Consider the following 26,670-nt stretch of genomic DNA (forward strand, 5'->3'; position numbering starts at 1 on the left):
GGTCTAGAACCAGTCTGGCTGGGACCAGAATATCTTACCCTGCGTCAGTGGCAGAGGTGGGTAGGAGCTCGGTTCTAGGGATGGGACGATAAGCGATATTATCGTTTGTCGTGATAGAAAACACTCACGATAATCGTATCATGAAATTGTCCTCCATCAAACACTGGGATCAATTCACCTTTTATTTGCCGAGCTGCATATCCGGTACCATTTAAACCCTCTAATAATAAAACATACTTATAATAATACATACTTGACACAGCCTTTTTTTCACTCTCTACCAAATCTCTTTGCCAGCTTGTAGATCTGCTATTTTTTGGCGAATGTTCCACCCCACGATAAAGGATAATGGATGTTGGGCATAGTTTGATTATCGCGATAAGATTGTAAATATTGTGACCAAATTTCTTTGGTCACAATAATCGTGATATGAAATGTTCATATCGTCCCATTCTTACTTGGTTCTTAATCCAGGTTGGCGTGCAGCACTTAGGGAAGGCTTTGAGAGTGGGAACATCCTGTGGGTTAATGATTGGCTGCCTGGTATGAGAGCGGGGCAGACAGATGCCTCAGTGTAAGAATGCTGTGGTTACTCAGCTCAGGGGATCAGGCTTTCACACACTTGGCCTCTGCACAACAGCCATTTTTTTTTACATCCTGTGGTCGGTGTTGCTTTCGCGCTGTATGGTTAAGCCATTTCATGCTGTGTGTGTGTGTGTTGCCTTGCTTTGCTGAGGATTTTAAGTCTCTCAGACAGTTCCCTTTGGAACGTGTTGCCTGTGACCTCGCTCTGCCAGTCTAATGCCTTCTCTAGTTAGTTACAATAATAACAGCCACTTGAATACCATTTGTTCTCCTCTCCCCGTCGATGCCATTCTCCAACGGCCAGAATTCAGAAAGAATGAGACTCGAGTCTCGCTTACACACATGCAGGAAATAGCTGTTCTACAAGCTCACAACTCGTCACAATGTGAGCTTGTACAATTAAAATTCCTTATTACATATTCCTAAGCTCTCAGCCATTATAAAAGCGGTATAATGCCATGTTTCAAGTCAACCTGCGTGTCATGAAATATTGCCTCCATGGCTGAAGTGAAAGTCAACAGAACTCCTGTCGACACGTCCTGAGGAGCTGATGAGGAATCTGGAGCATAGCTGTCATGTTCCCCCTGACCAGCCCTGACTCCTTTCACCTCCTCTGTCTCTCTCATTCTCTTTCTCTCTCACTGTCTCTCTGGGCCCTATATCGTGCACTCCAAGCTATCCCTGGCACTATGCGCAATCCATTAATTACGCACAAGGCAGCTGGTGTTACCCCTAAATAGGGATGGAGCCCGAAACAAGGGCCCTCTACAAACTCGATAACACATTTATTGAGTACCCGGTATCAATAAGCTTTCATCGATCAAGACAAGAGGCGATCAAGAAATTATAGTACAATTCATAATATAAAGCCATTTAACACTTATTGCACACTAATGAATGATGATAATGATCAATGATAATATTTGTTACTTTTGTCAATTGTCATCTTCATAGATGGTGGTCAGTCACAAACTCACAGTCAGAACAACTGGCCAATAAAAAAAGGTTTCCTAGCTTGCACCCCATGGGGTGCAAGATGAGGTCCTCTGTCTCTCGTTCTCTCTCTGTTTCTCATTCTCTCTGTCTTTGTCTCTCTCTCTCTCCTCCTCTTCTGTGCTCCACCCTTCCGCTTGTCATTTGTCAGTCTCGCCCCTCGCTAACACTCCTTTCCCCCTTTTGCCCTCCTAATGCCCCCGCATCTCAAACACCCCACCCTAACAGGCACACACACTCTAAAACACACTTAAACTCCCACACCCACCTACACATGCAAGCGTGCGCACATGTGCACAGTACACACACACACGCACACGCACGCACACACACACACACACACACACACACACACACACACACACACACACACACACACACACACAGATCAGCATTTTAATGTGGGTCTGGCATGGAAACAGCAAAGGCCTCTGTTACCTGAGGGAGTCTGTTCTCTACACAGATGGAAAAGGGGAGTTCTGTGTAAAAGTGGGTGCATGTGTGTGTAAGTTACATATCGTGTGTGTGTGTGTGTGTGTGTGTGTGTGTGTGTGTGTGTGTGTGTGTGTGTGTGTGTGTGTGTGTGTGTGTGTGTGTGTGTGTGTGTGTGTGTGTGCGCGCGCGTGCAGGCACGCATGGTGTCTGCAACTTGTGTACTTGTTTATTGTGTACATGTCTGTGCGTTTTTTAAGAAGGTGTGTGTGTGTGGTTGCCACAGCTCTGCTGGATGCAGCTTTAACAGCAGCTTGTTGAGATCTGTGCGGAGTGTGTGTGCGTGCGTGCATGCGTGCGACGGTGCGAGTGCATGTGCTGGTTTTGTGTGCATGCGAAAGATAGAGAATAGAGAGAGAGAGAGAGAGAGAGAGAGAGAGAGAGAACAAGCTCACGGCTCAAACTGGGAGAGCTCGGCACACAGTCAAATCCTTGGTGTTCATTGAATACAAATGTAATTAAACAGGGTCCACTTGGTTCCATTTGTGTAAAACAGGGGTCTTCAACGTTTTAGGCCAAGGAGCCCTTAGTTGAGAGAGAGATGAAGCAGGGACCCCCACAACCTGTTCATAGATTCCATATCGTTTAATCGTTGACAGCACAAGCATCAGTGTATTTTCCTTTCACTCTGTACTTAGTCTGCTCTTTTTCCCTTCTACACCAAACCTCTTTCCCAAAAATAGCCGATCTACAAGCTCACAACGCCTCGCAGCGCGAGGGTTAGGAGCTTGTAGATCTGCTATTTTTGGCAAAAGTTTTCAGAATATGGACACTAGTGTTCAAGTGGTTAAAATAAAAAAAATATCATAGTCTCGACCAGGGGTCTTCAACAGGGGGTCCGGGACCCCTAGGGGGTCCTCAGAGTTACTACAGGGGGTCCTCCAAATCTTCCAATCATTCTACTAACAACTTGAACCCTATAGTGTCCATATTCTGAGAACTGTAGTCAAAAATAGCAGATCTACAAGCTCACAACGCCTCACGCTGCGAGGCGTTCTAAGCTTGTAAAGCGTCTATTTTCGGCTAATAGGTTTGGTGTAGAGAGGAAAAAGAGTAGACTAAGTACAGAGTGAAAGGTCAAGTTTATTAAGTATTGACAGTTGAAGTGGTTAAATATCTTAAAACACAAATTGACATTAATCCAAAATACACTGAGGATTGTGCTGTCAAACGACTAAACTATGTGGAATCTATGAAAAGGTTGTGGGGGGTCCCTGCTTCATCTCTCTCTCAACTAAGGGGTCCTTGGCCTGAAAACGTTGAAGACCCCTGGTTTAGACAGAGCCGAACCCAAATAAATTAGACTTTAAAAGTGGAGTATGTAACGATGTAACGATTCTTATTTGGTTTCATTTTACACTCTTGAGAGTTTCATTTTAAGCTCATAGTGCAGCACTCAGTGTAGAACAATAGATTGAGGCTGAAAAATAATATAGGGATGAAGTGATTAAAGTTTGTTTTGTAATAATAATAATAAAAATGTCTAAAGTAACTAAACTTCTCAAATAATTATAGTGGAGTAAAAGTACAATATTGGCAATTGGAAATACTCAAGTAAATTACAAATACCTCAAAAGTGTACTTGAGTTGAGTATTGAGTACAAATAGTTATAATGGAGTAAAAGTACAATATTTGACAAGCATTGGCAATTGGAAACACTCAATTAAATTACAAATACCAAGTACAGTATTGAGTAAATGTACTGAGAGAGAGACAGACAGAGAGAGAGAGAGAGAGAGAGAGAGAGAGAGAGAGAGAGAGAGAGAGAGAGAGAGGATGATGGAAAGCAACGAGCAGCAGCACTCGACTGCTGCCTCTATGGTGAGCCTGCTGACCTGTGTGTGTGTGTGTGTGTGTGTGTGTGTGTGTGTGTGTGTGTGTGTGTGTGTGTGTGTGTGTGTGTGAGTGTGTGCGTGCGTGCGTGTGTGCGTGTGCGTGTGCACGTGCGTGTGCACATGCACTTTGCGGCCTGGCCTATCTCTGAGACTATCATAACCTGTGTAAAGTTAATGATTTCTGCAGCACCTCTGCAAAACTCTTGAGCTGTGTGTGTGTGTGTGTGTGTGTGTGTGTGTGTGTGTGTGTGTGTGTGTGTGTGTGTGTGTGTTCGTGTTCCTGTGTGTGTGTTCCTGTGTGTCTGTATTTCGTGTGTAGTTTTTGGAGCGGTGAAAGCGCTCCCAATAGACAGGTATGTCCGTGGGTGGGTGGGTGGGTGGCTGGGTGGCTGGCTGGCCGTGTCCGTAGCCTGGCAATACCTTGAGTGGCCACACACAACACACTAGTTAAAGGAGGGGCGCTGTTTTGTGCAGGCCAGGCACACTCACCACTCACTCACAGGCACAGTTTACTCACTCACTCACTCACTCACTCACTCACATAGGGTACAGCTGCTCAAATTCACCGCTCCACTTCGAACCGAGGTTTGATTTTTATCTTTGCTGTTGGCTCTAAAGTCACCTAGTATGTTTGACCCGGTCTCTCCCCCCCCCCCCCCCCCCCCCCCCCCTCTGTCTCCTTCAGTCACTCTTTCCGCCCGTCAATACTTACTTACTCCCACTTCTCCTCCTCCTGTCAGTGTGTGTGTGTGTGTGTGTGTGTGTGTGTGTGTGTGTGTGTGTGTGTGTGTGTGTGTGTGTGTGTGTGTGTGTGTGTGTGTGTGTGTGTGTTTGTGTGTGTCTGGATACCCCCCCCCCACACACACACACACTCTCTTCCACTGTGTGTGGTTGTTGAAAGAGTGAATGAGTGAGACACAGAGTTGGCACAGATTTTAGCAGGAGTGGGAGGGGGACGGAGGGAGAGAGAAAGAAAGAAAGCACGGTAGAGACAGAATGCTGGAAAACAAGAAGAGAGGGAACAAGTTGGAGACAGAGAGAGAGAGAGAGAGAGAGAGAGAGAGAGAGAGAGAGAGAGAGAGAGAGAGAGAGAGAGAGAGAGATGGACAACAGTGTGAGATCTTAGATTTTCTGGTGGACAGCGGGTTCAGAGCCACCACAAGCCTGTCTGGGGGAGGGGGGGGGGGGGGGTTTCTAAGGGGGAGGGGTGTCGATGTGAGAGAGAGAACATGCTGGCTCTCTCTCTCTTGAAGTGACAGTCTAGTCCAGTCCAGTCCAGTGAGGCTCTGGGAAAAAAGCTGCTGCTCGACTGCAGTTCTGGGTTTACACTCTGCAAAATGGAAGTCCAATGAGGAGTGTGTTTAGTTTAGTTTTGTTTAGTTTTTTTGTCGCTAATTTATTATAAAAGCTGAGGTATTTCAGGCCTCTCTTTTAGGATACAATCAAAAGTCATGGATTCTGACTCTGACTCTCCTTTCAACTATTCCTGGCCCTCTTTTCCCAAGATGAGGATCCGTAGGAAGACAGCAAAGAAAGGTAATACAGAGGGATGTTTGTTAGCTGGTTGATTGATGCCTTAGCATGGAAGACCTGTTTTGTTTTGCATTCTGCATTGATGGCAGTTCTTCAGACCTGACTGTATGGGTGACAACGGTAAGTGCTGTGGCAGCTGAACAGCTTTGGAAAACGGTGTTACTCAAGACGACGTGTGGACGACTGCAAAGCATTATGCTCACGTTATGCACACGTTTATTCCTCAGACGTCGCTGACAGTCACGTCACACAGCCAGTCCTGGCAGATGGAGCGAAACTCTACCTCATTGGTTGGTCAAAGTGGGGTCCGGGGACCCCCAGGGGTCCCTGAGGGAGTTCCAGGGGGTCTCCAACCAAATGTTAGTTAGGAAGCAAATGGAACCTGTAACTCAGAGAGTGTACAAAATGGAACCAAATGGACCTGTTTGATTTGATAAATTGGGGTCCCAGAGATAGATATGCCATTAAATGGGGGTCCGTAGCCTAATGCATGTAAAACTGGGGGTCCTTGAAATGAAAAGGGTTGAGAATCTCTGCTAGAGCCGTAAAAAATCTTCTCTTATGGGGGTCCCTGGCGTATGTTTTAAAATGACGGTCCGCAGGCTAATAAGTGTCAATTTGGGGGTCCTTGACATGAAAAAGTTTGAGAAGCACTGCTCTATCTGGCGGAGGCCAGCTGATAAAACACACAAAGTCATTCCTCCGGGCAGTCATGATGTATCACTGCTCATTCCGGGATAATAAAGTTAAATATAGTCTGCTGCCATTACCCACACATTTACTCATAGCCTCCCCCTTCCCCCCTCCCCCCCAGCAGCACAGCACCGGCTCAATTAGAGAGAGATAACAAGAGTGTTTGCTAATGATGTAACCTGATATCTGACAGTGTGTTGGGGAATGTCTGGTGTACACTCCAGGATTATTGAGTGGGGTCTGTGCTTTCCACGTCACCCACACTGTGATGCAGTTCCCCTCCTGGAAGAGAGAGAGAGGGAGCTGTGAGAAAGTGATGTCATTCCCTATAATGTGACTGTCGTGTCACCATGGTCAGCTGTGTGGAGCTCAAGCCTGTATTGAACGTAACTCGCTGTCGCTTGCAGGTAGTAGTGGGAAAAGTGCTCAAATGTTTTAGTTAATTAAGTAAAAGTATCAATACTGCAATGTAGAAATACTCTGTTACAAGCAAGAGTCCGGAATTAAAACTTGAGTAAAAGTTTGGTGCTGCCGAGATTTTGTGACCGAAATAATTTTGTCTCTAAAAGTGGAGTATGCATCAGCCCTCGAGATGAATGATTAAGGAGAATGTTTGAAGAAGAAACAAAGAGTACCAATATCGGACTAGGGGTGCAACATTAATGAAACTAATCTATATCATCTATTATACAAAGTAATCCATTAAAAAGAAAAGATAAATAGTGAAAATAGCATATCTCAACTCGTCGTGTTGAGCTAGAAAATCTCCTATTTTCACAATTTTTGCACGACACTGTTGTCTGAGTGCCCAAGTATAACATAGGCCATAGGGCATAAGTGATTAATTGATCGCTTTGGAAATAGTTGCGGTCCTAAATCAAACCACAGTGGTTAGACACTGACTGTGTGTGTGTGTGTGTGTGTGTGTGTGTGTGTGTGTGTGTGTGTGTGTGTGTGTGTGTGTGTGTGTGTGTGTGTGTGTGTGTGTGTGTGTGTGTGTGTGTGTGTGTGTGGTGTATGAGTTGGAGACAGACCCAAGATCAAGTTACTGCAGTGCCTGTGTCATGGCTCTGCTCCAGTTGTCTTTTCCTCATCTTTCACCTCATCAGACACTCCATGTTATTGCTTCTTAATTGTGACTGACATGACCACATTTTAAGGCAGACTATCTATTACTCATTTGGCTAACGGAGCCCCGCCGCACTACACAAACTTCTGTTCCTCCCGCAAGGCATAAATGTCCTGGGCAGAGGACTTCCAGTGCCATCTTCGAGAGCTCTATTCCAAAGTTGGGATACAAAAGTCTCTGCTAGCGTGGCGCCAACGCACACCTGTGCGTGCAGCCAGTGAAGTGTGATTTCAGGTGTACCGAGCCGCAGTTTATTTCTTTGCCTGAAGGGCAGTTCCGGCGCGCACCATGGTCAGGGGTGTCACAAGGGGGGGGGGGGGGGGGATTACTTGTGGGTGAGTTACTTAGAATTAATTATTGTATACTTTAGCTATTGAAAAATAGCAGATCTACAAGCTCACAGCGCGGCTCCGAGTGCTTCGCTGCAAGCTTGTATATCTGCTATTTTTTAAAAGTTGTGAAAATGTGTCCAAATCTTTGAATATATGTATTTTTATAAGCGAACATTTGTAGCTCAAATTTTGTTTCTGGGGGGTCCCTGGAACTAAATATTTTGAGATGGGGTTCCGTGGCCAGATACATATCATTTTGGGGGTCCTTCACATGAAAAGGTTTGAGCACCACTGACATAGAAACATAGGTTTTTAAAAAAACCATAGAAGGATTTGAAATATTTGCCGACATTTTCAAGATTTTTCAAAAATAGCAGATCTACAAGCTCGCAGCGCGGCACTCGGTGCCGCGCTGTGAGCTTGTATATCTGCTATTTTTTAAATAGTTAAAGCACAAAGTAATTGTGCGGGGGCCCGCAGTCAATCCCTGTACCCAGGGCCCAGAATTTGGTGCGACACCCCTGTATGTCTCCCCTCTGGCGAACACGCTGCAGTGTAAACAGCACATGATGTGTTGCTTGGACAGAAGTTGTCAGGCCGCAGGTGTCATAACTCAGCGTTGTGGACTTTGGTGGACAATTGTTTTAACGATTTACACTGTCCCCCAGAGCTCTGCGCTAGTCAAATAATTACCTCTCCGGTTTTTAATAAGACCCACTCTTGTGATGTTTGGTCTTTTTGTTGGGGGGGGGGACGATGTGTGGGTTGTTATTTTGTTCTTTCCCCTAATTTTTCCCAGATCTTTCCAAAAATAACGACTGTTCGAGTACCTAATGTATCACTGACGTCATAATAGTGGTGACAACATGAACAAAAATAGGCTTTCTACAGTCCCAATGAGCAAGCGTTTGGGGTGTTTTTCAATCATTGGTTTGCTGTTGCATGTTTCTCAAAGTAAGCACACTAATACACAGTAAAATACTTTGTGTTCCATTTCTTACTCGGTGATGGTACACATTTTACCAAATGGATCCTTACAAGTCCATTAATACTAATAGGATTTTCTTTATAACAGTGTTCTCAACCTTTTCAGGTCGTGACTCCTCAAAATCATATTTCAACTGGTGACCCCCCCCCCCCTTCTTCACCCTGGCAAGCTCTTGGAATTGTAGGAGTTGAGGCATTACGTTTTGTTTGATAAATATTGTGAAAACAGCAGATCTACAAGTTCACATCGCCTCACAATTTCTGCCTCTTTCTTAGGCCAATTTTTTACCATTTTCTTTAGTGTAGTTTGTTGATTACTTTTGATGCAGTAATGGTCTTTCTTTCTTTCTTTCTTTCTTTCTTTCTTTCTTTCTTTCTTTCTTTCTTTGAGTTATTAAAAAGTTCTTAAATTGTCACTTCACTGTCATCTGGGGACCCACAGGTTGAGAACCTCTGCTGTGCAGGACCTACTAAACAGAGACAACCCTGTAAGAAAGAGTCCTTGTATCAGGCCTGTGTCTCCCCTCCCTCCCTCCCTCACACTCTGTCTCTCTGGGGTCCATGCAGGTTGGAGGGTCATGCTCTGTGTTTAACTGCCCCACTCTGGAAACCTGGCACTGACTGCTGTCTTTGTCTGGGTCTCTCTCTCTCTCTCTCTCTCTCTCTCTCTCTCTCTCTCTCTCTCTCTCTCTCTCTCTCTCTCTCTCTCTCTCTTACACTCTCTGCAACATCCAGGCAGTGCTACTCTATAGGCTTGGCCCTCAGTCAGCAGGGACATGTTCTGAATATCACATGCGGCAACTACATTCTAATTCTCATACAAAAACAACAGTGCACGCCAAGCTCCATTTATATTGACGCTTATACGCTTGAAAACAGGACGCTCCTGGACAGTGCGCTGGTAGCAGCGCTTCAGAGAGCTCTTCGCCTGTGTTTCTGGACAGATCTATTAATTCTGGCCTTGCTTGATCTAACTTGTCAGTAACACGAAGCACGATCCGTCTGTTATGTTCTCCCTGTTAACGGATGTTAAACACAGATCTCAGTGGCTGACAGTAATGTTCACTGAGGCAGTGTTTATGAGTCCGGTGCGAGGGTCCTTGGAGGCCAGCTGTGGCTTTGGACGTGGCCCAGCCACAATCTCCATCCATCAGGCCCGTCCATCACGCTGCTGTGGTGTTTTTTATAAGGAACCCCAATCTGCTGCTGGAACAGTGGTCTGACCAGGCGGCCAGGCATCCCTCTTTTTTAAAACGAGGCCAATAAGGACGAGCCGTTTCCCCTGCAGTTCTCCTTATTTGTGGCAACAGTGAAAACAGCACATTATAGGTAAACAGTGCTCTTATTTGACATTCCACAGACCAGAAGACAGAGCGCTCTAGCCACGTTCAGGTGTTTAGACAGATATCTTGTGTTTTGTTTATAGACTGTTGCGTCCCCACACAAATAAGCACTTGCCCGGTCGGCCAACGTGAAAGTAAACTCCACCTGCCCGAGAGTTTTATTTACCTGCCGGGGGCAGGTGGGCAAGCCTTAATGTTAATGCCTGATTTATATAAAGGAACCGCTCACTTCACACTGGGTGTAATTTATTTTTCCCTTTTTTTACAGTATGGGTTTGACCCATATCCCAGGTTTGTATATTATTTTAGGATTTAACCGGGACCATAATCCAACGATGCAAGCCTGACATGTCTTTTAGAGCTATGGTTCCCAACCATAGCTCAGGCGGTGTCTCTTTGGAGGTAGTACAACATGGAGGTATTACAACAACTTTTTAGAGATCATAACTTGCATTTTTGTGTCATTATATTGTCAAAGGCTTTACCAAAAGTTGCAACGTGAGCCGCTTGTTTATGTGTTTCCTTTGCACGTTCACGTGTCAACTGTGATGCGTCTCAGAGACGGCTTTTGTCAGATGTAAGAAGGCTCGATTAAAAAAAAAAGTCTAAAGCTCTAAAACAGAGCCTCTGTTTCAGAGCATGCGGCACAGATGTTATGGAACTGATCTTATATTCACAATGGTGTATTTATGTTGACCGATGGTGATTCTGCAATCAGAGTAGGATAATGGTACCAGGGCAAAGCATCTGTGAGATGTATCGTGTGGTTCTAGGGAGGATTCTGGCCTTCAGAGATTCAGGATTGATGTGGAGTGCGGTCCACGTTGTCCCGCGGTCGGTTTGATGTGGACTCAAATTCATTCTGTTGCATTTGATGTGGGAGGGTGGCGTGGCCGTGGATCGTATGGTGTCCTCGTCAATGTCTGCTCGACTCTCCCTGTTTGCCTCTCAGATTTATGGGACACACACCGCCCACAGGAAGCATGGCCAATTGTCTGCCTGATTTATTCCACCGCCAGACCCAGGACTTCTCTTCTACAGTGCAGGGCTACCCTAGAACCGGGCTCACACTGTGGATAATATGATTATTAAGGAAACCTGTTGAGCCTCACCTTCCCTGGCCACTGCAGTGATGTAAAACCCTTTATAGACCTGAGGACAGATTCTACGAATGCCTTCCGAATCAGTAGTTCTCACACTTTCAAGATTTTACATTTTTGAGCGATGCTAGCCGCTCCAATAGGCGACTTTTTGTGTACACTGGAAATAGTCGATCTACAAGCTCGCCCGCTGCGACATGTTGTGAGCTTGCTACTCTTGGTAGCAACTAAGTGCGAATCAGACTTTAATTACTCTACAGGCTCAACAAAGACTTGTCTATAGCCATGTTTCCATAAACATATTCGAATTAGGGAAGCAAATTATCAGAAATGCGTATTAAGACAAAGTGAATTTAGCCGGTTTCCATTAAACTGATGAAATGCGATTTTTGGGAGATCCGTCTGACCGACGTGCTGTAAACACTTCCCGCGGGCTTGCACAGTGCACAGAGCTGATTTTTTTCAGACTGAGAGACGTGAGCACTGCTGTGACTCGCTGCACACTCATCCTGCAGCGTCGCAGATGCGAGCTGCTGTGAGCTTGTAGCAGTTATTGTCTGACCCGTTTCCATTCACGAATGCGCATTTAGTTTATTCAATAAAGCCTCAAAATCCACCTCCTCCAAGCGGATAATTCTTTTTGCGGATAATGAATGTTTATTCACATTTTGAAGTGTTTCTATAAAAAGATTTTGCGAATAAGCCTTAAATGCGCATTAAGAGGCTTTATGGAAACGCCACTTATGACTTTTCTGCCACATGAGTATCTGAGCTATTGTGCTGGTAGGCCGCCATTAATAACATAACATAACATAACATAACGGGGCTAATATGGTTTACTCTTCTGCACTGTTGCTGCCGGTTGCTGATGTGGTTAAGCTGCATTCTGTCATACGGAGAAACTCCCATGTATTTACAACTTTTTTCACATCAAAGCAAGGTTTGTTTTAGCAGCACCAAAGCCCCTTTTCAGCAACGCCCTACGGCATTCACAATATGGTAACATATTCACTCTAGGGAGCTTCCTAATGTAAACACAGTCTTCCACCGTTGGCTGCTTACAGGGCATGGTATACTACTTCCCTGTGACGTGCACTGAAAATCTACAAGCTGATAGATCTGCTATTCGCGCGCAACTAAGTATAAACCTAGCTTAACACTTCTCGCTCCAGCAGTTGCAGGCCATGTGCCTTGCACAATGGCACCTCACTGGTAATAAACAGAGTCAAGGTTATAATCATGACAGTCTGACAGCCAGACAGCTACTTGACTGCACCACAAAAGGGGTGGTGGTTTAGGGGGAGTCTCTTTTCAAAAGCTCATTGTGGTTTAGAGCTGTGCTGCATAAGGTCTTCTTTGAGCCTCTTTGTTTGTGCGCACGCGCGCGTGTGTTATTTTAATCGAGCTCCGCCTGAAACGCTTTCTAAGAAACACAGCCGAGGAGAAAGCAGTGTTTTGTAGACTGTTCCGTGTCAGAGCAGAGGGAGCCGTGTGTTTGGAGAGCAGGAGCGTGTGTTCCTCAGTTAAACAGCCAGGCTAGGGGAGCAGCCACACTGACCTTACTGTGTCCGATGTGTGTGCTGTGTGTGCTGTGTGTGCTGTGTGTGTGTGTGTGTGTGTGTGTGTGTGTGTGTGTGTGTGTGTGTGTGTGTGTGTGTGTGTTTGCTCACCGGGAGGGATTTCCACTCAGCAAAACTTGAGTAAAAGTACAAAAGTATGTAGGACAGTTGACTCACAGGAAAACGGGGGGGGGGGGGGGGATGAGACGGGGGAGCGACACCCGGCAAAGGTCGCCCGGATCTGGAATCGAACCGCCGCTGCCACCATGTGGCAATGCTTCAGTGTGCGCCTAAACCAGTAGGCCAGCGGGCGCCCCAAAATGTACCCAAGTTTTCAAATGTATCAAATCTTTTGAAAATAGCAGATCTACAAGCTCACGATGCGTCTCATCGCGACGCATCGTGGGGTTTTAATTGTCAGTATTAATCACTTTTAAGTAATTAGTGGTTATTATTAAAGATGGCTCATTTATTGCTTTAGCCATCAAATGCATTTCTGTAGGCCTACTTTTACCTTTTTATTGGATCCTATAAAGCCTAATAAAAAACTCCCCAATTCCACCAGAATACTGGCAATTGCATCTACTCTGTTCAAAAATGTCTGGGGGGGTGGGGGTCCACAACAAGTAATATTTCCCTATGGATTTTCATTTTATATGGAATTCTTTTGAAAAACATTTGAATATTCTTTTTTAACGTATGAAAAATCTTTTTCATACAGTACGTTAAATCTTTTGAAATAATAATTGAAAACAAAATGTAGGAAACAAAAACAAAAACATCTTTTCACCCATAACAATTGTTCCATGACCACGACCCACACAGGGTTCCCGACTCACTGTTTGGCAAAAAGTGCTCCTCGTGCTTTCTTGCACAGAACGCATGCAGATCCACACAAACGCATGCACAGGATGAGACGTAAACGCATGCTATCAGAGTGCTGCTCCCAGTGGCGTCAGTTCAGCAAAAGCTAAGGTATGGCAACATGACTGGTGTCTTGCACGCGCGCCTTCGGACACCAGTCATGTTGCCATACCTTAGCAACAGGCATGATGAATTTATTTTAAGAAGTACATTTTATTTGTTCCCCTGTAGCCATATCCAATTGACGCCTCTGGCTGCTCCCAAACAATGACATGCAACTGCCCAGGATGTCCGTCACTTCCTGTGTTTCTGACGTTGCTGTGGAAACTAAATGTAATATTGACCCCCCCCCCCCTTCTATCTCTCCCTCTCTGAAGAGAAAAGCCAGAGCCAGGTCCCGTCCACAACTCTGGCTGCAGCCACCAGACTGTCAGCCATGATCCACGGCAGGGACCATGTGTACGGCAACACCATGCTGGTAGGCCAGGTGAGTTGAAACGCCAAGCCAACACACCTTGCTGAGCGGTTGAACGCACAGGGAAAATGCAGTCTTGCGTTCGCTTAACAGGGAGACTCGTAACAGCTTGTCATCAGGTCATGAGAAACACTGTGTTATTCAGTAATGTGTTACAATTCAATGTTAATATTAGGCTACAACGGTACTATACTGTTGATAGCAAATATATCATTCATTTTAGTAAAACAGGTGATTGGGATCACTTAGGCCCTTTATAGTTTGTCGTAAGATGGCTGATTTCTACCATTTCTTGTGACCAACTTTGATTTCTACCATTTCTGAAGAAAAAAAAAAACTCCTATAATGACTTTCCCAAAATAGGGACGCCAGGTTGAAAGTGGTTCAAATAGTTTAATTCAACGAGAAATCATCATTCACTGTAGTGAGTCCTGTCTTTCTCTACTCTACCTGAGTGTTGGCTTTGCCCCTGCAGGTCGGCCATGTGGATATGAGGTACCACACCGCAGGAGAGGAGGAGGCAGGCCTCACGCCCCAGGTGGGTAGCCCATGCTGGGACTCAGTGGCAGGGACTCCCCACGACTTAGCCAGATGCCTTCAAAGCCGACACGCGTCCCTGTGCCAGAACGGGGAGAGGGTGGTCCAAGGCTCCGCTGCTGGTCCTCCAGAAGAAATGTCCCCTCATTTCTCCCCCTCCTCTCCCCTGGCTTCCTCCTCGTCCTTTCCTTCCTCCCCACTGGCCTCCGCTTTCCGGCCTTTTGAGGGAGGACAGAGGACCCAGACGTGCACGTCCCCCTCGCCGGGCTTCAGTCACAGAGGAACCGGTCTACAAGAGGTCACCCAAAGTCTCAGGTAGGACACCATCAGCTATATTTTTGTCCATGCCTTACCCCTTGTCCCTAAACCTCTTTGCCTTTTTTTGCTATTTTGATTTGATTTTTTAAATACTTCAAATAGCCGATCTACATCGAGACGTTGTGGGCTTGTAGATCAGCTATTTGAACTATTTCAAAATGTTTTTCAAAATAGTAAAAAAAAGGCAAAGAAGTTTAGGTATAAGGGGTAAGGTATGGACGAAAAATAGAGATTATAGAGATTAACGCAATAAATGCAAATGGTTCTGTTGAGCTTGTAATCACTTAAGCCGTATTTTATACAATTGGTGTCGCGTGGCAAAAAATAGATGATCTACAAGCTCACAACGCAGCACATTGTGAGCTTGTAGATGACATGCTAGGCTGTTTGCACTATTTCTGAAAATGTTTGAAGGTTTTTACCGACTGTGACGTGCCCACAATGAAAGTGGTTTCCTTATCTTTACAGGTAAGTATTAGGAGCATTCGGTAAAGTGCATCAAAGAGTTAATAGGGATCATCTCAGCCATTTTAATTATTATTATCTATTATTTTGTTCACGGGCTAAAGGAAAAGAACATTTAGCTCAAAACTGATGCCTACTGTGTGATTTATCATTTGGCTCTAGAGAATTATGAATAAATGGCTGTAGCTTTAAGTAGACCAAATTTTATTATCCCTTGGACAAAACGTTATTTTGACATTCCAGTAGTGGTTGTAGTGCTTGTGATGACAGAGAATGGGCTGCATGTCACAGGAAGCTAGACAACAATTGACACATTTTCCGAATTCAATAAACATGTTTTGACGTTTCTCCGCACATTCCTTTGAGTTTCATCAGCGCCGTTGGAGCACTGCTGTGAACTTTGTTATTGAAGTAAAAATGGTGGTAAGACACTGTGGCGCACTGAAAATAGCTGATCTACAAGATCGTGTAGATGTATGGGCTATTTTTGGCTCGTCACCACTTCCTACAATGAAGTATAAACCAGGATTAATCATGTTTCAAATAGTATAAGGACTTACACTGTGTGTGTGTGTGTGTGTGTGTGTGTGTGTGTGTGTGTGTGTGTGTGTGTGTGTGTGTGTGTGTGTGTGTGTGTGTGTGCGTGCGTGCGTGCGTGCGCGCGCGTGCGTGCATGTGTGTAGTCCCAGTCTGGAGTGTGACAGTGGAGAAGAGGACATACTGGCTCATTCGTACCCCTCTTCCTCTCCAAATCAGCAGTCTGTCCTCTTCTCCAGCTCAGGAGAGGAGAGAGACTCGTTTGACACGTCGCCAGACTTCAACCGCACGCTCTCCGACAGCACACACAGCACCACCAAGGTACCTTTCTGCCTCACACTGTATATGTGCACAGTTCACACTGTTTTATCTGCACAGCATGCATGTTTACCTTAACACATGGGATGCTAAGGTTTCTAACATTTCTAGCTGTTGCTGCTGCCGCCGTTCACTCACGCTTTATTTTGAAGAGCCTCGGAAGCTTCGTGCGTGTGCACGTGAGTGTCAACTGACGATTGAGGAAGAAAATCCATTTGTTTACAAACGCTCGCGAAACTAAAATCCAAACCGCGTCCGACCATCGCGGTAAAGTGTCGCCGTGAAAACAATCAGATCTCTGCTTCCCTGGTGTTCTTTTCACCTCATTCATAGATAAAGCCCTTTTTATGTTTCAGCCTAGAATGGAAATCAATGCAACCAGCTCGCGCCATTTTCTCTCTCTCTCTGAGCTACGGGGTGACGTATGGACTAGGGTCATTCACAGGGCACGCAGCATGCACGCAGAGCTGTACCAGTTAACCCCTTGTTGTCTCGTTCAGGAACGAGACAACTCCTTTTGGCAGGGTGACCCCTAGTGGCCTTAACTCGTTACTGAACGAGTTTGGCACCCAAGTTGTTAAGATTCAGCCACGGTGGAATGCTTTAGAGGGTATGCTCATGTGTAAAGTGAATGGTAAATCAAGTGGCAAATTGATTGGCAAAGTCAGATCAACTTTGTTTAATGCAATCAGATAGGACTTTTCTGTTTGGATGAATGGGCTGTCAAGGCCAGAACGTATTTTTTGCCACTCATTAGGCGTTCCCGCATAACTTCCGGGTATGATGATGATGATGTCACAAGCATAGCCTCTATACAGTACAACGTAATAAATTAGAATAACAGCTTGCTGCCATCACACAGCGAGAGAGCGCCACATTTGTCGCATGGTTAGACGGCAGAGTTAAAGTGCTGTTTCAAATGATTGATTATTGCAGCTTGTGGTCACAGGAGGTCTGTCTGACTGGTTTCCAACTTCCACAAGCAAATATATCATCATGTTCATCTGCAGGGCCTCCACTGTTAGGGGCGGTGTGGTGTTAAGTAGAGACGGGACGATTTGAACATTTCATATCACGGTTATTGTGACCAAAGAAATTACGATTTATGATATTATCGCGATAATCAAAATATCCCCAACATCCTTTATCCTGGCGCAGAACATTTGCCAAAGAAATTGCAGATCTACAAGCTTGTAGATCGGCTATTTTTTGGCAAAGAGATATGGTAGGGAGTAAAAAAAAAAGACTGTGTCAAGTACGTTATTTGCAGGTCCCTTTTACCAATTATAGAGGGTTTAAGTGGTACCGGATATGCAGCTCGGCAAATAAAAGGTGAATTGATCCCAGTGCATGACTAAGGACGATTTCACGATAAACGTAATCTTCACAATACGATTATCGTGAGTGTTTTTTTTTTATCACGATAAGCGATGATAGCGATTATCATCCCATCCCTAGTGTTAAGTGCCTTGCTCAAGAGCACACCATGATAGTGCCGCTCCATCTCTGGCACCAACAGCCGGTCTCACAGTCAAGCCGTTTACAGATTATTTGTCTTGGAGAGTGATTCCACAGCTTGTTCAGGTCCATTTAATGTGACTTCACGTTGACATTGGATATGTCAGCCCATTATACCAGTGTATTTCACCAGTCCTACAAGCCACTGTGTTATTGCATTGAGCTGGTAAACTTTCCACCGCTGGTCTCTCATCGTTAATGGCTTTTACAGGTTCTGGGGGCCATTATTATGCTAGAATGTAAATTGTTAGTTTTAAGGTTAGGAATGTGATTTGGAGAATTGGAGAATGCTTGAATTTGTTTGATTATGAAGGTAATATTATTTTGTCCTTGTGACATCCTTTCACAAAGCATACCGTAGTCCTATGGTGCAGAAAGGTGCTTGAAGTGGGCTTGAATTTGTGTTCCAAAATTCTTTTTTACAACCTCTGTTGTTTGCCACTTTGGACGTATCAGCAAACCCACAGTAAAATCATCAGTGTCAATTTAACTCCTCAGAGTTAAAAATGTACCCAAATCACAATGAATTCCTCAGGCCTGTGATGGTACCTTTGGCTCCTTTCAGTGTTACAGTAAATGAACGTGTCCTGATCATAGACTGTAAAAAAAAGTATGGACGATGCGAAGCCGTTGGTTTCTATGCGGCGAATTTCTTTTGTCCCTTGTATGGGTGTCGCCATCATTGTTTGAATGGTACCCCAGGAATCATAAGGAATGCTATTGGCTGCCAACGGTCACGTGCAACCGCAGGGATACATGGGAGAATGTGGTCGGAGCCTCCCGAAATACAGCACACGAAGAAGAACACAGCCGACTGGTATCAGTTTAGTTGGCCACGCCCCCCGCAACTTTTATCATCAATTTTAACATAAATGGGACCATATTTGCACAAAACGCATATCATGAAATTGAAAGGCAGTTTTTCTCTAGCGACAGGAACCATAAAGTATGTATGACGATGTTTATTAAGGTTAGAAAATCAAAGAGGAAAATGAATGGGGTCCAGTTGAGAACAAATCTTTTTGGTTCCTCGCGGGGGGAAAACAGCGCAACTAGCGGCCAATCATGGTATCTTTCTGTTCCGGGAAAGCTTCATGAATAATCCAGGCAACAACACCCCTGGTCCTGATCTAATCTTCCTCTGCAGAAGACGGAGGAAGCAGAGGTTCGTCATCGTTCCTACTCCTATTCGTCCCCCAAGGCCAAGCCATCGCGGCCCTTGTTAAACCGAGACCCCGCCATTTCTGACCTCGAAGGTGAGTGAACTTTGAGCCCTGTGAACCTTGAACTTTCCTTCCCCTGGGATGTGTGTGCCACATGTCTTCAAGGAGGAAAGACCAGACAGGTGTCATAAATCATTCATGGCTTAAGTTCAATAACGTGTGTGTGTTTCTGTGTGCGTGTGTTTGTTTGGGTGTATATCGTCGTTGTCGGGTGGAAACCTATGTCCAAAACCGTTCGTTTTGTATTTATTGTTTAAAAAATGAGATAAACTAGTGAAAATAGCCGAGCTACAAGCACACAACGCCTCGCACCGCGCGGCGTTGTGTGCTTGTAGATCTGCTATTTTCACTAGTTTTGTGCAATAGTCTTGTGTGATGAACCAGGGCTTTACTTTACGGAAAAACATACAAATTTGAAACTTGGAGATACGAGGTTTCTGCCCGACAGTGACGATATGTACCGGTATGTACGCACACACATTGTACACCATAACCTGCCCTCAGTGAGGTAATCATTTGCCCTGTGTAGATGGCGCGTTCATCAGCAGCCGTTCTCTTCTTCAAGCTCTGTCTCTGTCTAAATCTCTCTCTCGTCTCAACCAAGTTAGTAAGTAAAGTGCAGCATCGAAACCGCAACCAAGGAGCACTTGGTTTGGTCAGTGAATTGTCTCCCAAGATCACAGTGTGTCATGTGGCTGTTGTTATTGATGATCTGTGGGCGCTAATCGGTGATGGTTACTCCGAATGCTTACGCCTGATTTTATATTTTGAGGTACGACAGTGTCCCACCGTTGTACGATGGAGTATAGGCATTGAATGGAGGTTAATGTGCAAGTTAATGTCTGAGTCCATGGCATATAGTCTGAATAACTGTACTGCACACTCCAAAAGAGTGTTTCTCTGAAGCTCCATGCTAAATGTATTCCAGCATTTGGAAGTGTAATATGTAAATGTAATCAGGGCTGCATTAAAAGCAAATAATATTTTAACAAATCAAAGCTTTTTATACGCAATTAAATCAATAACTTCAATTACTTATACAACTCGAGACTTAATGTCTTGCAAGAAGAGGCCTGAATTCAGTACAGTAGTAGTGGATGTGTATGCAGAAGCTTTGGAGAAATGCTCTTTCTGGAATACTGTAAATCCAGTGACTTGCTGGAGGATTGCTGTGTGTCTCCCAGCTAGCGGTGCTTGTGTTGTGGAGGAGTCAGTACAGTATGTTGGTTTGCCTGTAGTCTTCTTCATTGTCCTTCTTCACTTTCATCTGTCTTTCTTTTCCTGTGTGCTTCCTGTCTCTACAGCAGTGGTTCTCAACCTGTAGGTCGGGACCCCCAGGGGGGTCCCCAAACTATTTTGGGGGGTCCCCAGATGATTAACTTAATGTGCAACATTGTTTTCCCACTCAACAGTAAACAAACCAACGTGTAAGTGTATCTGGGTATATGCATATTTCTAAAGTAACAATTTAAGGGATCCCCAGTTAAAATATGCTTATTTTGGGGGTTGCGGCCTGAAAAGGTTGAGAACCACTGCTCTACAGGGCTGAACTAGACCAGTGGCTGGGCCACAGGGCTTCTAATATTAACTTCAGATACTTCTTTGCAGGAAAAATCTGATTTCATTGGGTATGGCAGTTTTGAAAACCCCCATAATTAGTTGCCATGGCTCTTCTCATCTCGTGCGGTATTGCATATTGATATAGCAGCAGTAGTGATGGCTTCACCTGGCTTGTGTTGTGTCCGCATTGCAGAGCAGAGAGCCTTCAGCCTGACCGAGACCCCCAGGGAGAAGAGGTAAGACCAGTCATATCTGGACACAATTTTCCAACTATCCATTATGTTCTTGGACTCTTTGATGACTCCAAAGTATTGGAAGCGTATTTAAATATAATATATTTAAATACGCTTCCAATACTTACCTATATATATTATATATAGGCCTATATATTTATTCAAGATTTATGTAACATTTTGGAAGTTCACTTTTTAATAAATTGATTTTCTAGCGAAAATAGCAGATCTACAAGCTCACAGTGCATTGCATGCAGATCTGCTATTTTTGAAAGCTTTGATCTCCCCCTCCAGCCCCCCATCAATTTCCTTTCATTAAAATTGATAATTTTTCGATTTGTTTCCGATCCTTTGAAGCAGGGACCTTTCAGTTCCCAAGCTTTGTAAATATCCACCCACAACCGGGTTACTCGGGAACAGACGTCCTCTCTGTCAGGCACATGCACACATAGACATCAAAGGGGGCTTGAGACGCGTTGTGAGCTTGGAGGTCTGCTATTTATATTATATTTTCACCAAAGCCCCTTTTAGAAATGCCTCTCTAACACTCTCTGTTACAGGCGTCCTGCCTGAACAGAGAGGCCAGCGTTTCTGGCTTGGCTCGGATGTGCGCACATGTGTTTTTGTGTGCATTTTCTTTGCCTTGAGTCTCCAGTCTTGAACCTGTGGTTGGGGTCTTGGCCGAAAGCAGGATGTGACATACTTCCTGCTCCAAGGCCTGGAAGCCAGAACATGCTCTGATTGCAGCCTCAAAATAACCCAGAGCAAACACACATTCAGGGGTTTCCTGGACTGCAGGCCTCGGAGGAGGCTAGCTCACTTTCAGACTGTGTCGGTCATAGTCAATTTACAGTATGTGTGTAGTACACAATCAAATCAAATCAAATCGGTGTTCATTTAACCGATTGCCGCGCTGCGAGCTTGTAGATCGGCTATTTTTGAAAAATCTCGAACATTTGAATATTTTGACCAGATTCTATCAATGTCTTCTGAATCCTTCTTCTAAATCAGTGGTTCCCAAACTTTTTCATGTCAAGGACCCAACAAAATAAAAATATATATTAAAAGATTTAAATAGCAGATCTAAAAGCTCGCAGCACGGCACTCGATGCCACGCTGTGAGCTTGTATATCTGCTATTTTTCAATAGCTAAAGAATAAATAATTCCAGGTCTTAATTGGTCAACTCTAAGAGGGTGCAAATGGAACCAAATGGACTCGTCGTCAGGGTCCATTTGGCTCTGTTTGCACCCTGTCAGAGTTAGACATGTTTCAGAGAAATAAGGCCAATGTGTAGACCAATTGTCTTCTCTCAGTAGTTATTTCATATTCCCACCTGGTTTCATTTCCCTACATGCTGACAATTAATATTCAACCCACAGTTTTACCTCATTTAACTGTCATCATCGTCATCATCATCAATTCATCATGCTCTAATATTTCATAATGGCTCATTTGCTGTAAAACATGCATTGCTAACGGCGGGAATATCATATTAGAGATTATTACATCATTACATGATAAGATCAGGCATTCTCATATTAAATCAAGTTCATTTGAATAGCTCATATCGAGATCGGTAGCCCAGCGACTTGATTATAGCTACAATATCATACTTCCCCTCACGATATCAACAGGCCTCCATTAGAACAAAAATGTAATAACTCGACAACAATAACATTTGCTAATATTATCCTTAAACCGTATTTAGAACAAACATGATCTGTCGTCAGATTCATGTACAAAACAGTATTTCCCTTACAGTTCCATCATTAGGAAAATGCTGTTTTGGGCCTCACAAAACATTGGTACACACAGTAGTCCTGAGTGTTAATTCATCCAGTGCTAAACCTTGAAAGTATACAAATGTAACCAAGTGGAGTGGACCCTTTTGCGTCCATTTCTTTACATTCGTACAGTCTCAGAGGTAAGTGAACACCATATTAAGGGTATTTCTCCATAAGTTTGCAGCGTAGCCACACAACCACATACCGGTATTAGGTGTCCCCTTACATTTTGGCTGTAGACGAGGGACAATCTTCTGGTGTCGTGACTTATTGGCCGACAACAGCAAACAGCCGAGTCTTAACATGTGCCGTGTCCAATCAGGGCCCTGGGTTTCCGTAAGAGGGCCCAGTCAGCAGAGGAGGAGAGCGGCAGCACGTCACTCCAACACCTCACCCTCACTGAGTTCCTCAAAGAGTATGTTGTTGTTCACCAGATCTGGCCTCAATGCCATGCATGAGTATATCCACCGAGCTGACATGTACATAACCCATTCTAACCCTGACACACATCAACTGTCCATTCATCCATAAGGTTTCTTAATGCAAAAGTACGCTTTTGGTAGTGTTTTCGGTTGTGCAGATACCTTGCCATGGTGTGAATTCCGATATTGGTGAGATAGTTACTCCATTGATTAGAAAAAAACTATAATGTAATGTAATGTTACTTATCGGCTTTGTTTCCTTTTTTTTTGTTAAAACAGTGATTTCTGCCACCTTCTAAGTCAAGGACAATTTTGCGCTAGATCATTTCTAATCAACGAAGCAAACTATTGACGACCGATATTTGAAGTTACAGTACATAATGGCAATGTAACTACACAAGCCATTTGATTTCTCTCTTGTTCTCCTCACATCCAGTAAACATTAACCACTTCAACCATGGTGTCCCTATCTTCAAAATGTTTCAAAAAGAAAATGTTGTTGTGTTGCAGCACATTGTGAGTTTGTAGATCTGCTCATTTAACCGTTCCCCTTTCTACCACTTTTTGTGGTAACATGTTCAGATACTGGATTCTGATTGGCTTAAAACAGTGGTAAATCAGTCAACAACTAGGGTTGTTTGTCACTCGGCTTCGCCTTGTGCCACAACCCTGAAACAGTGGTAAATCAGCCAACAACCCACTCCCTCTCATGGTAAATGGCTTACATTATGACCATGATTGGGAAGGCCCAGGTTCAGGTGGTTAAGTGGTTAACTCTTTATGGTCTCTGCCTTTCACCTGGAATGTCTACTAGTGTAGCTAACATACTGTAACTGCCGTGAATAGTTGACATATTATTAATTGCATCTTCGCCAAGGTCGACCTATAAATAACATGCACCCAGAACCCTTAGTGACTGTCAGTTGAGAACTCCCAAGCATGCCAAGCATGTTCCTAAGAGTAATGGAAGTGGCGACCAGGGGGTCTGGAAGACTAGGGAGTCTGGACATTCCTCTGTCGCTGCACACCACCAACATCCCCCGATTGTTTTAACCTTTCTCAGCATGTTTATGATAATAAGGTGATTGTCGTTATGGCAGGGAAAGCTGCGTGCTGCCGTAGGAATGATGTTGCGAGATGTGCTGGCTGTTGACTGTAATGTTCCCAATGGAAACAGGATCGAGGACGAGGAGTGGGATAAATACATAATCCCCACCAAGGCAGAGTCTGAGAAGTACAAAGTGAGTCGCACCTTCAGCTTCCTCAAGAGCAGGATGTCAAGTACACGCAACAAAACCAAGGTGAGGCGCTCTGCCAAAAGAATCATTTCCTTTGGTGGAAAATATGATTCCTGTCATTATAGGCAGTGGAGTAAAGCAGTGGTTCTCAACCTGTGGGTCGGGGTCCCCAAATAATTTGTGGGGGGGGGGGGGGGGGGGGGGGGGGGGGGGGGGGGGGGGGGGGGGGGGGGTCCCCAGATGATTAACTTAATGTGAAACATTCTTTAGTAAAAAAAACAACATAAAGTTTAAGTGTATAGAGGGTTTATGCACATTTCTAAAATGACAATTTAAGGACTTTTTAATACCTCTAAAAGGACAAATTAAACATTGGCCAAATAGTCAAAATTAGAGACAGAATTTTTTAAAATAGCTGATCTACATGCTCTGTTGTGAGCATGTAGATCTGCTATTTTCACAATAGAACCATTATACAAAATGTAATTCCTCAACTCTTAGTGTTTGTCAGGGAGGGGGGTCCCCAGTTAAAATATGATTATTTTGGGGGTCACAGACTGAAAAGGTTGAGAACCACTGGTTGTTAAAGTACATTTACTTAAGTACTGTACTGTACTGGATACTTTTTGGTAACTACATTGCGGTATCGATACTTTTACAGTACAAATGCGATCCACCATGTGATTATAGTCAGGCCGATTGTGCCACAGTTAAGCGCAATAAAAAAATGCTCTCTAATAATAGAGCTCAGCTTATAAAAGTTGGCATTGAAATGCTTCCCAAACTGGCATTGTAGAAAGGTTGGCCCAATGTCCTCTCTCTCTCTCAGACTGGCTTGGTCAGAATCCTGTCTCACAGTGTGAGGCAGCTATTGTCCTGAGCATGGTGCCTTTTATTTGGGGAGAGCGGAGAAGAAAAGAAATCCCCCATGTCTCAGATCTTAGCAACGGGACACAGTGAAAATATCCTCTTACATAATCCAGCGGACCCCCAACGCAGCGCGAGGAACCAAAACACATTCCATAGTATACTCCCCCCCCCCCCCCCCCCCCCCCATATGAACGTGTGCGCTCGCACGTGTATGCACGCGCATGTACACATGAACACGTGCACTCTTAGCTTCCTTGTAAAGTTTGATAGGAAAATAAACAATACCCCCCCCCCCTCCTCCCTGGGCGCGCACACAAAAAAAGTAATGCCCCCATAGCATCCCCCTAAAAAAACAACAGCAGCAGTCATCCCTGCGGACTTTAAAAAGTAAATAGACATAAGCCCACTCAGAGTTCTCTGTACTGTATGTCCCCTAGCTCCACTTCAACAGACCTGCTAGCATGGACATGACTGCTATATGTCTGTCTCTGCCAGTGCCTGCTTTTCACACTCATGTAATTGCCTATTTTTTTTAACTTTGGTTACAGTTTCAGACTGTCATGGTATTAGATATATTATTGGGGTCTTTTTCTGCCTTTATTGATAGTTATACAGTAGGCTGACAGGAAACGGGGAGAGAGATGGGGGTGACACGAGGCAAAGGTTGTGAGGATCGGGACTCGAACCTGCGACGCTGCAAGGCTGGTCTGGATTACCGGCCTAGGTGCCTGGACCACTACCCTGTGGCCCAGGCCTTGTCTGTCATGGTACTAACTATAATGAAAGGTATTATTCGGTTGAGAGATTTAACGCATACTGTACAATTTTGCTTCCCAGGTGAAGGGGAAAGAGGTGAAAGAAGGGAAGGAGAAGCCGGGAGCTGCTAACGGACACCAGTTTGTTCCTGTTCCTCCGTCTGGGCCCTCTCTTTGTGCCGTCTGTGATAAGCCTGTTCCTGTCAAAGACTCGCTGCAGTGCTCCAGTGAGTTTGAAGTCATTAACCCATTCAGGCCTAGGATTATTGACTGCTTTAACTATTGAAAAATAGCAGATATACAAGCTCACAGCGCGGCACCGAGTGCCGCGCTGCGAGCTTGTAGATCTGCTATTTTTGAAAAATCGTGATTTTTTTTTTGGCAAGTCTTTGAATATATCTACTTAAAAGCGAACATTTGTAACTCAAATATTTACTTCTGGGGGGTCCCTGGAACAACATATTTTGAGATGGGGGTCCGTGGCCAAATACCTGTAATTTTGGGGGTCCTTGACATGAAAAGGTTTGAGAACAGCATGATTTAGAGGAAGGATTTAGAAGTCGGGTCAAAGATCGGGTCAAAGATATTCAAAGACTTGCGCTCATTTTCACGATTTTTCAAAAATAGCAGATCTACAAGCTCGCAGCGCGGCACTCGGTGCCGCGCTGTGAGCTTGTATATCTGCTATTTTTCTAAAGTTAAAGCATAAAATAATGGTTAAAGTGGTTAAAATCTAACGCGACTCGGGCGCGTTCCAGGTATTTGACACATTGACACATTCTAAAAGTGTCTTTCAAATCCTAATGGTTGTCTGAAAAACACATGTTTCTGTATCAGTGGATACTTTTGAATGTCAAGGACCCCTAGAATAGAATTATATGTATTTGGCCGCCATCTCAATATATTTTGTTCCTTCCAGGAAACCCCCAGAAGCAATGAACCCCCAGAAGCAATGTTCGCTTTAAATAA

The 26,670-nt window shown here is 44.4% G+C and overlaps 1 protein-coding gene across 1 annotated transcript in view; it reads left to right on the plus strand.

The window, feature by feature from the left end:
* LOC308295607 (rho guanine nucleotide exchange factor 28-like) overlaps positions 1 to 26,670 on the plus strand; it is a gene marked incomplete at its 5' end in the record, with an annotated part of 80,389 nt that overhangs the window by 31,649 nt on the left and 22,070 nt on the right. Inside the window, 10 exons of the mRNA XM_080738657.1 lie at positions 5,320 to 5,442; positions 13,824 to 13,933; positions 14,397 to 14,773; positions 15,925 to 16,099; positions 18,762 to 18,870; positions 19,367 to 19,444; positions 20,591 to 20,633; positions 22,739 to 22,831; positions 24,016 to 24,139; positions 25,784 to 25,928. Of these exons, the coding sequence (XP_080594783.1) occupies positions 5,320 to 5,442; positions 13,824 to 13,933; positions 14,397 to 14,773; positions 15,925 to 16,099; positions 18,762 to 18,870; positions 19,367 to 19,444; positions 20,591 to 20,633; positions 22,739 to 22,831; positions 24,016 to 24,139; positions 25,784 to 25,928 (1,377 nt within the window). The remainder of the gene's footprint in view (positions 1 to 5,319; positions 5,443 to 13,823; positions 13,934 to 14,396; positions 14,774 to 15,924; positions 16,100 to 18,761; positions 18,871 to 19,366; positions 19,445 to 20,590; positions 20,634 to 22,738; positions 22,832 to 24,015; positions 24,140 to 25,783; positions 25,929 to 26,670) is intronic.

Source organism: Nannobrachium achirus, assembly GCF_963921795.1.
Source record: "Nannobrachium achirus genome assembly, chromosome: 12".
NCBI lineage: Eukaryota > Metazoa > Chordata > Actinopteri > Myctophiformes > Myctophidae > Nannobrachium > Nannobrachium achirus.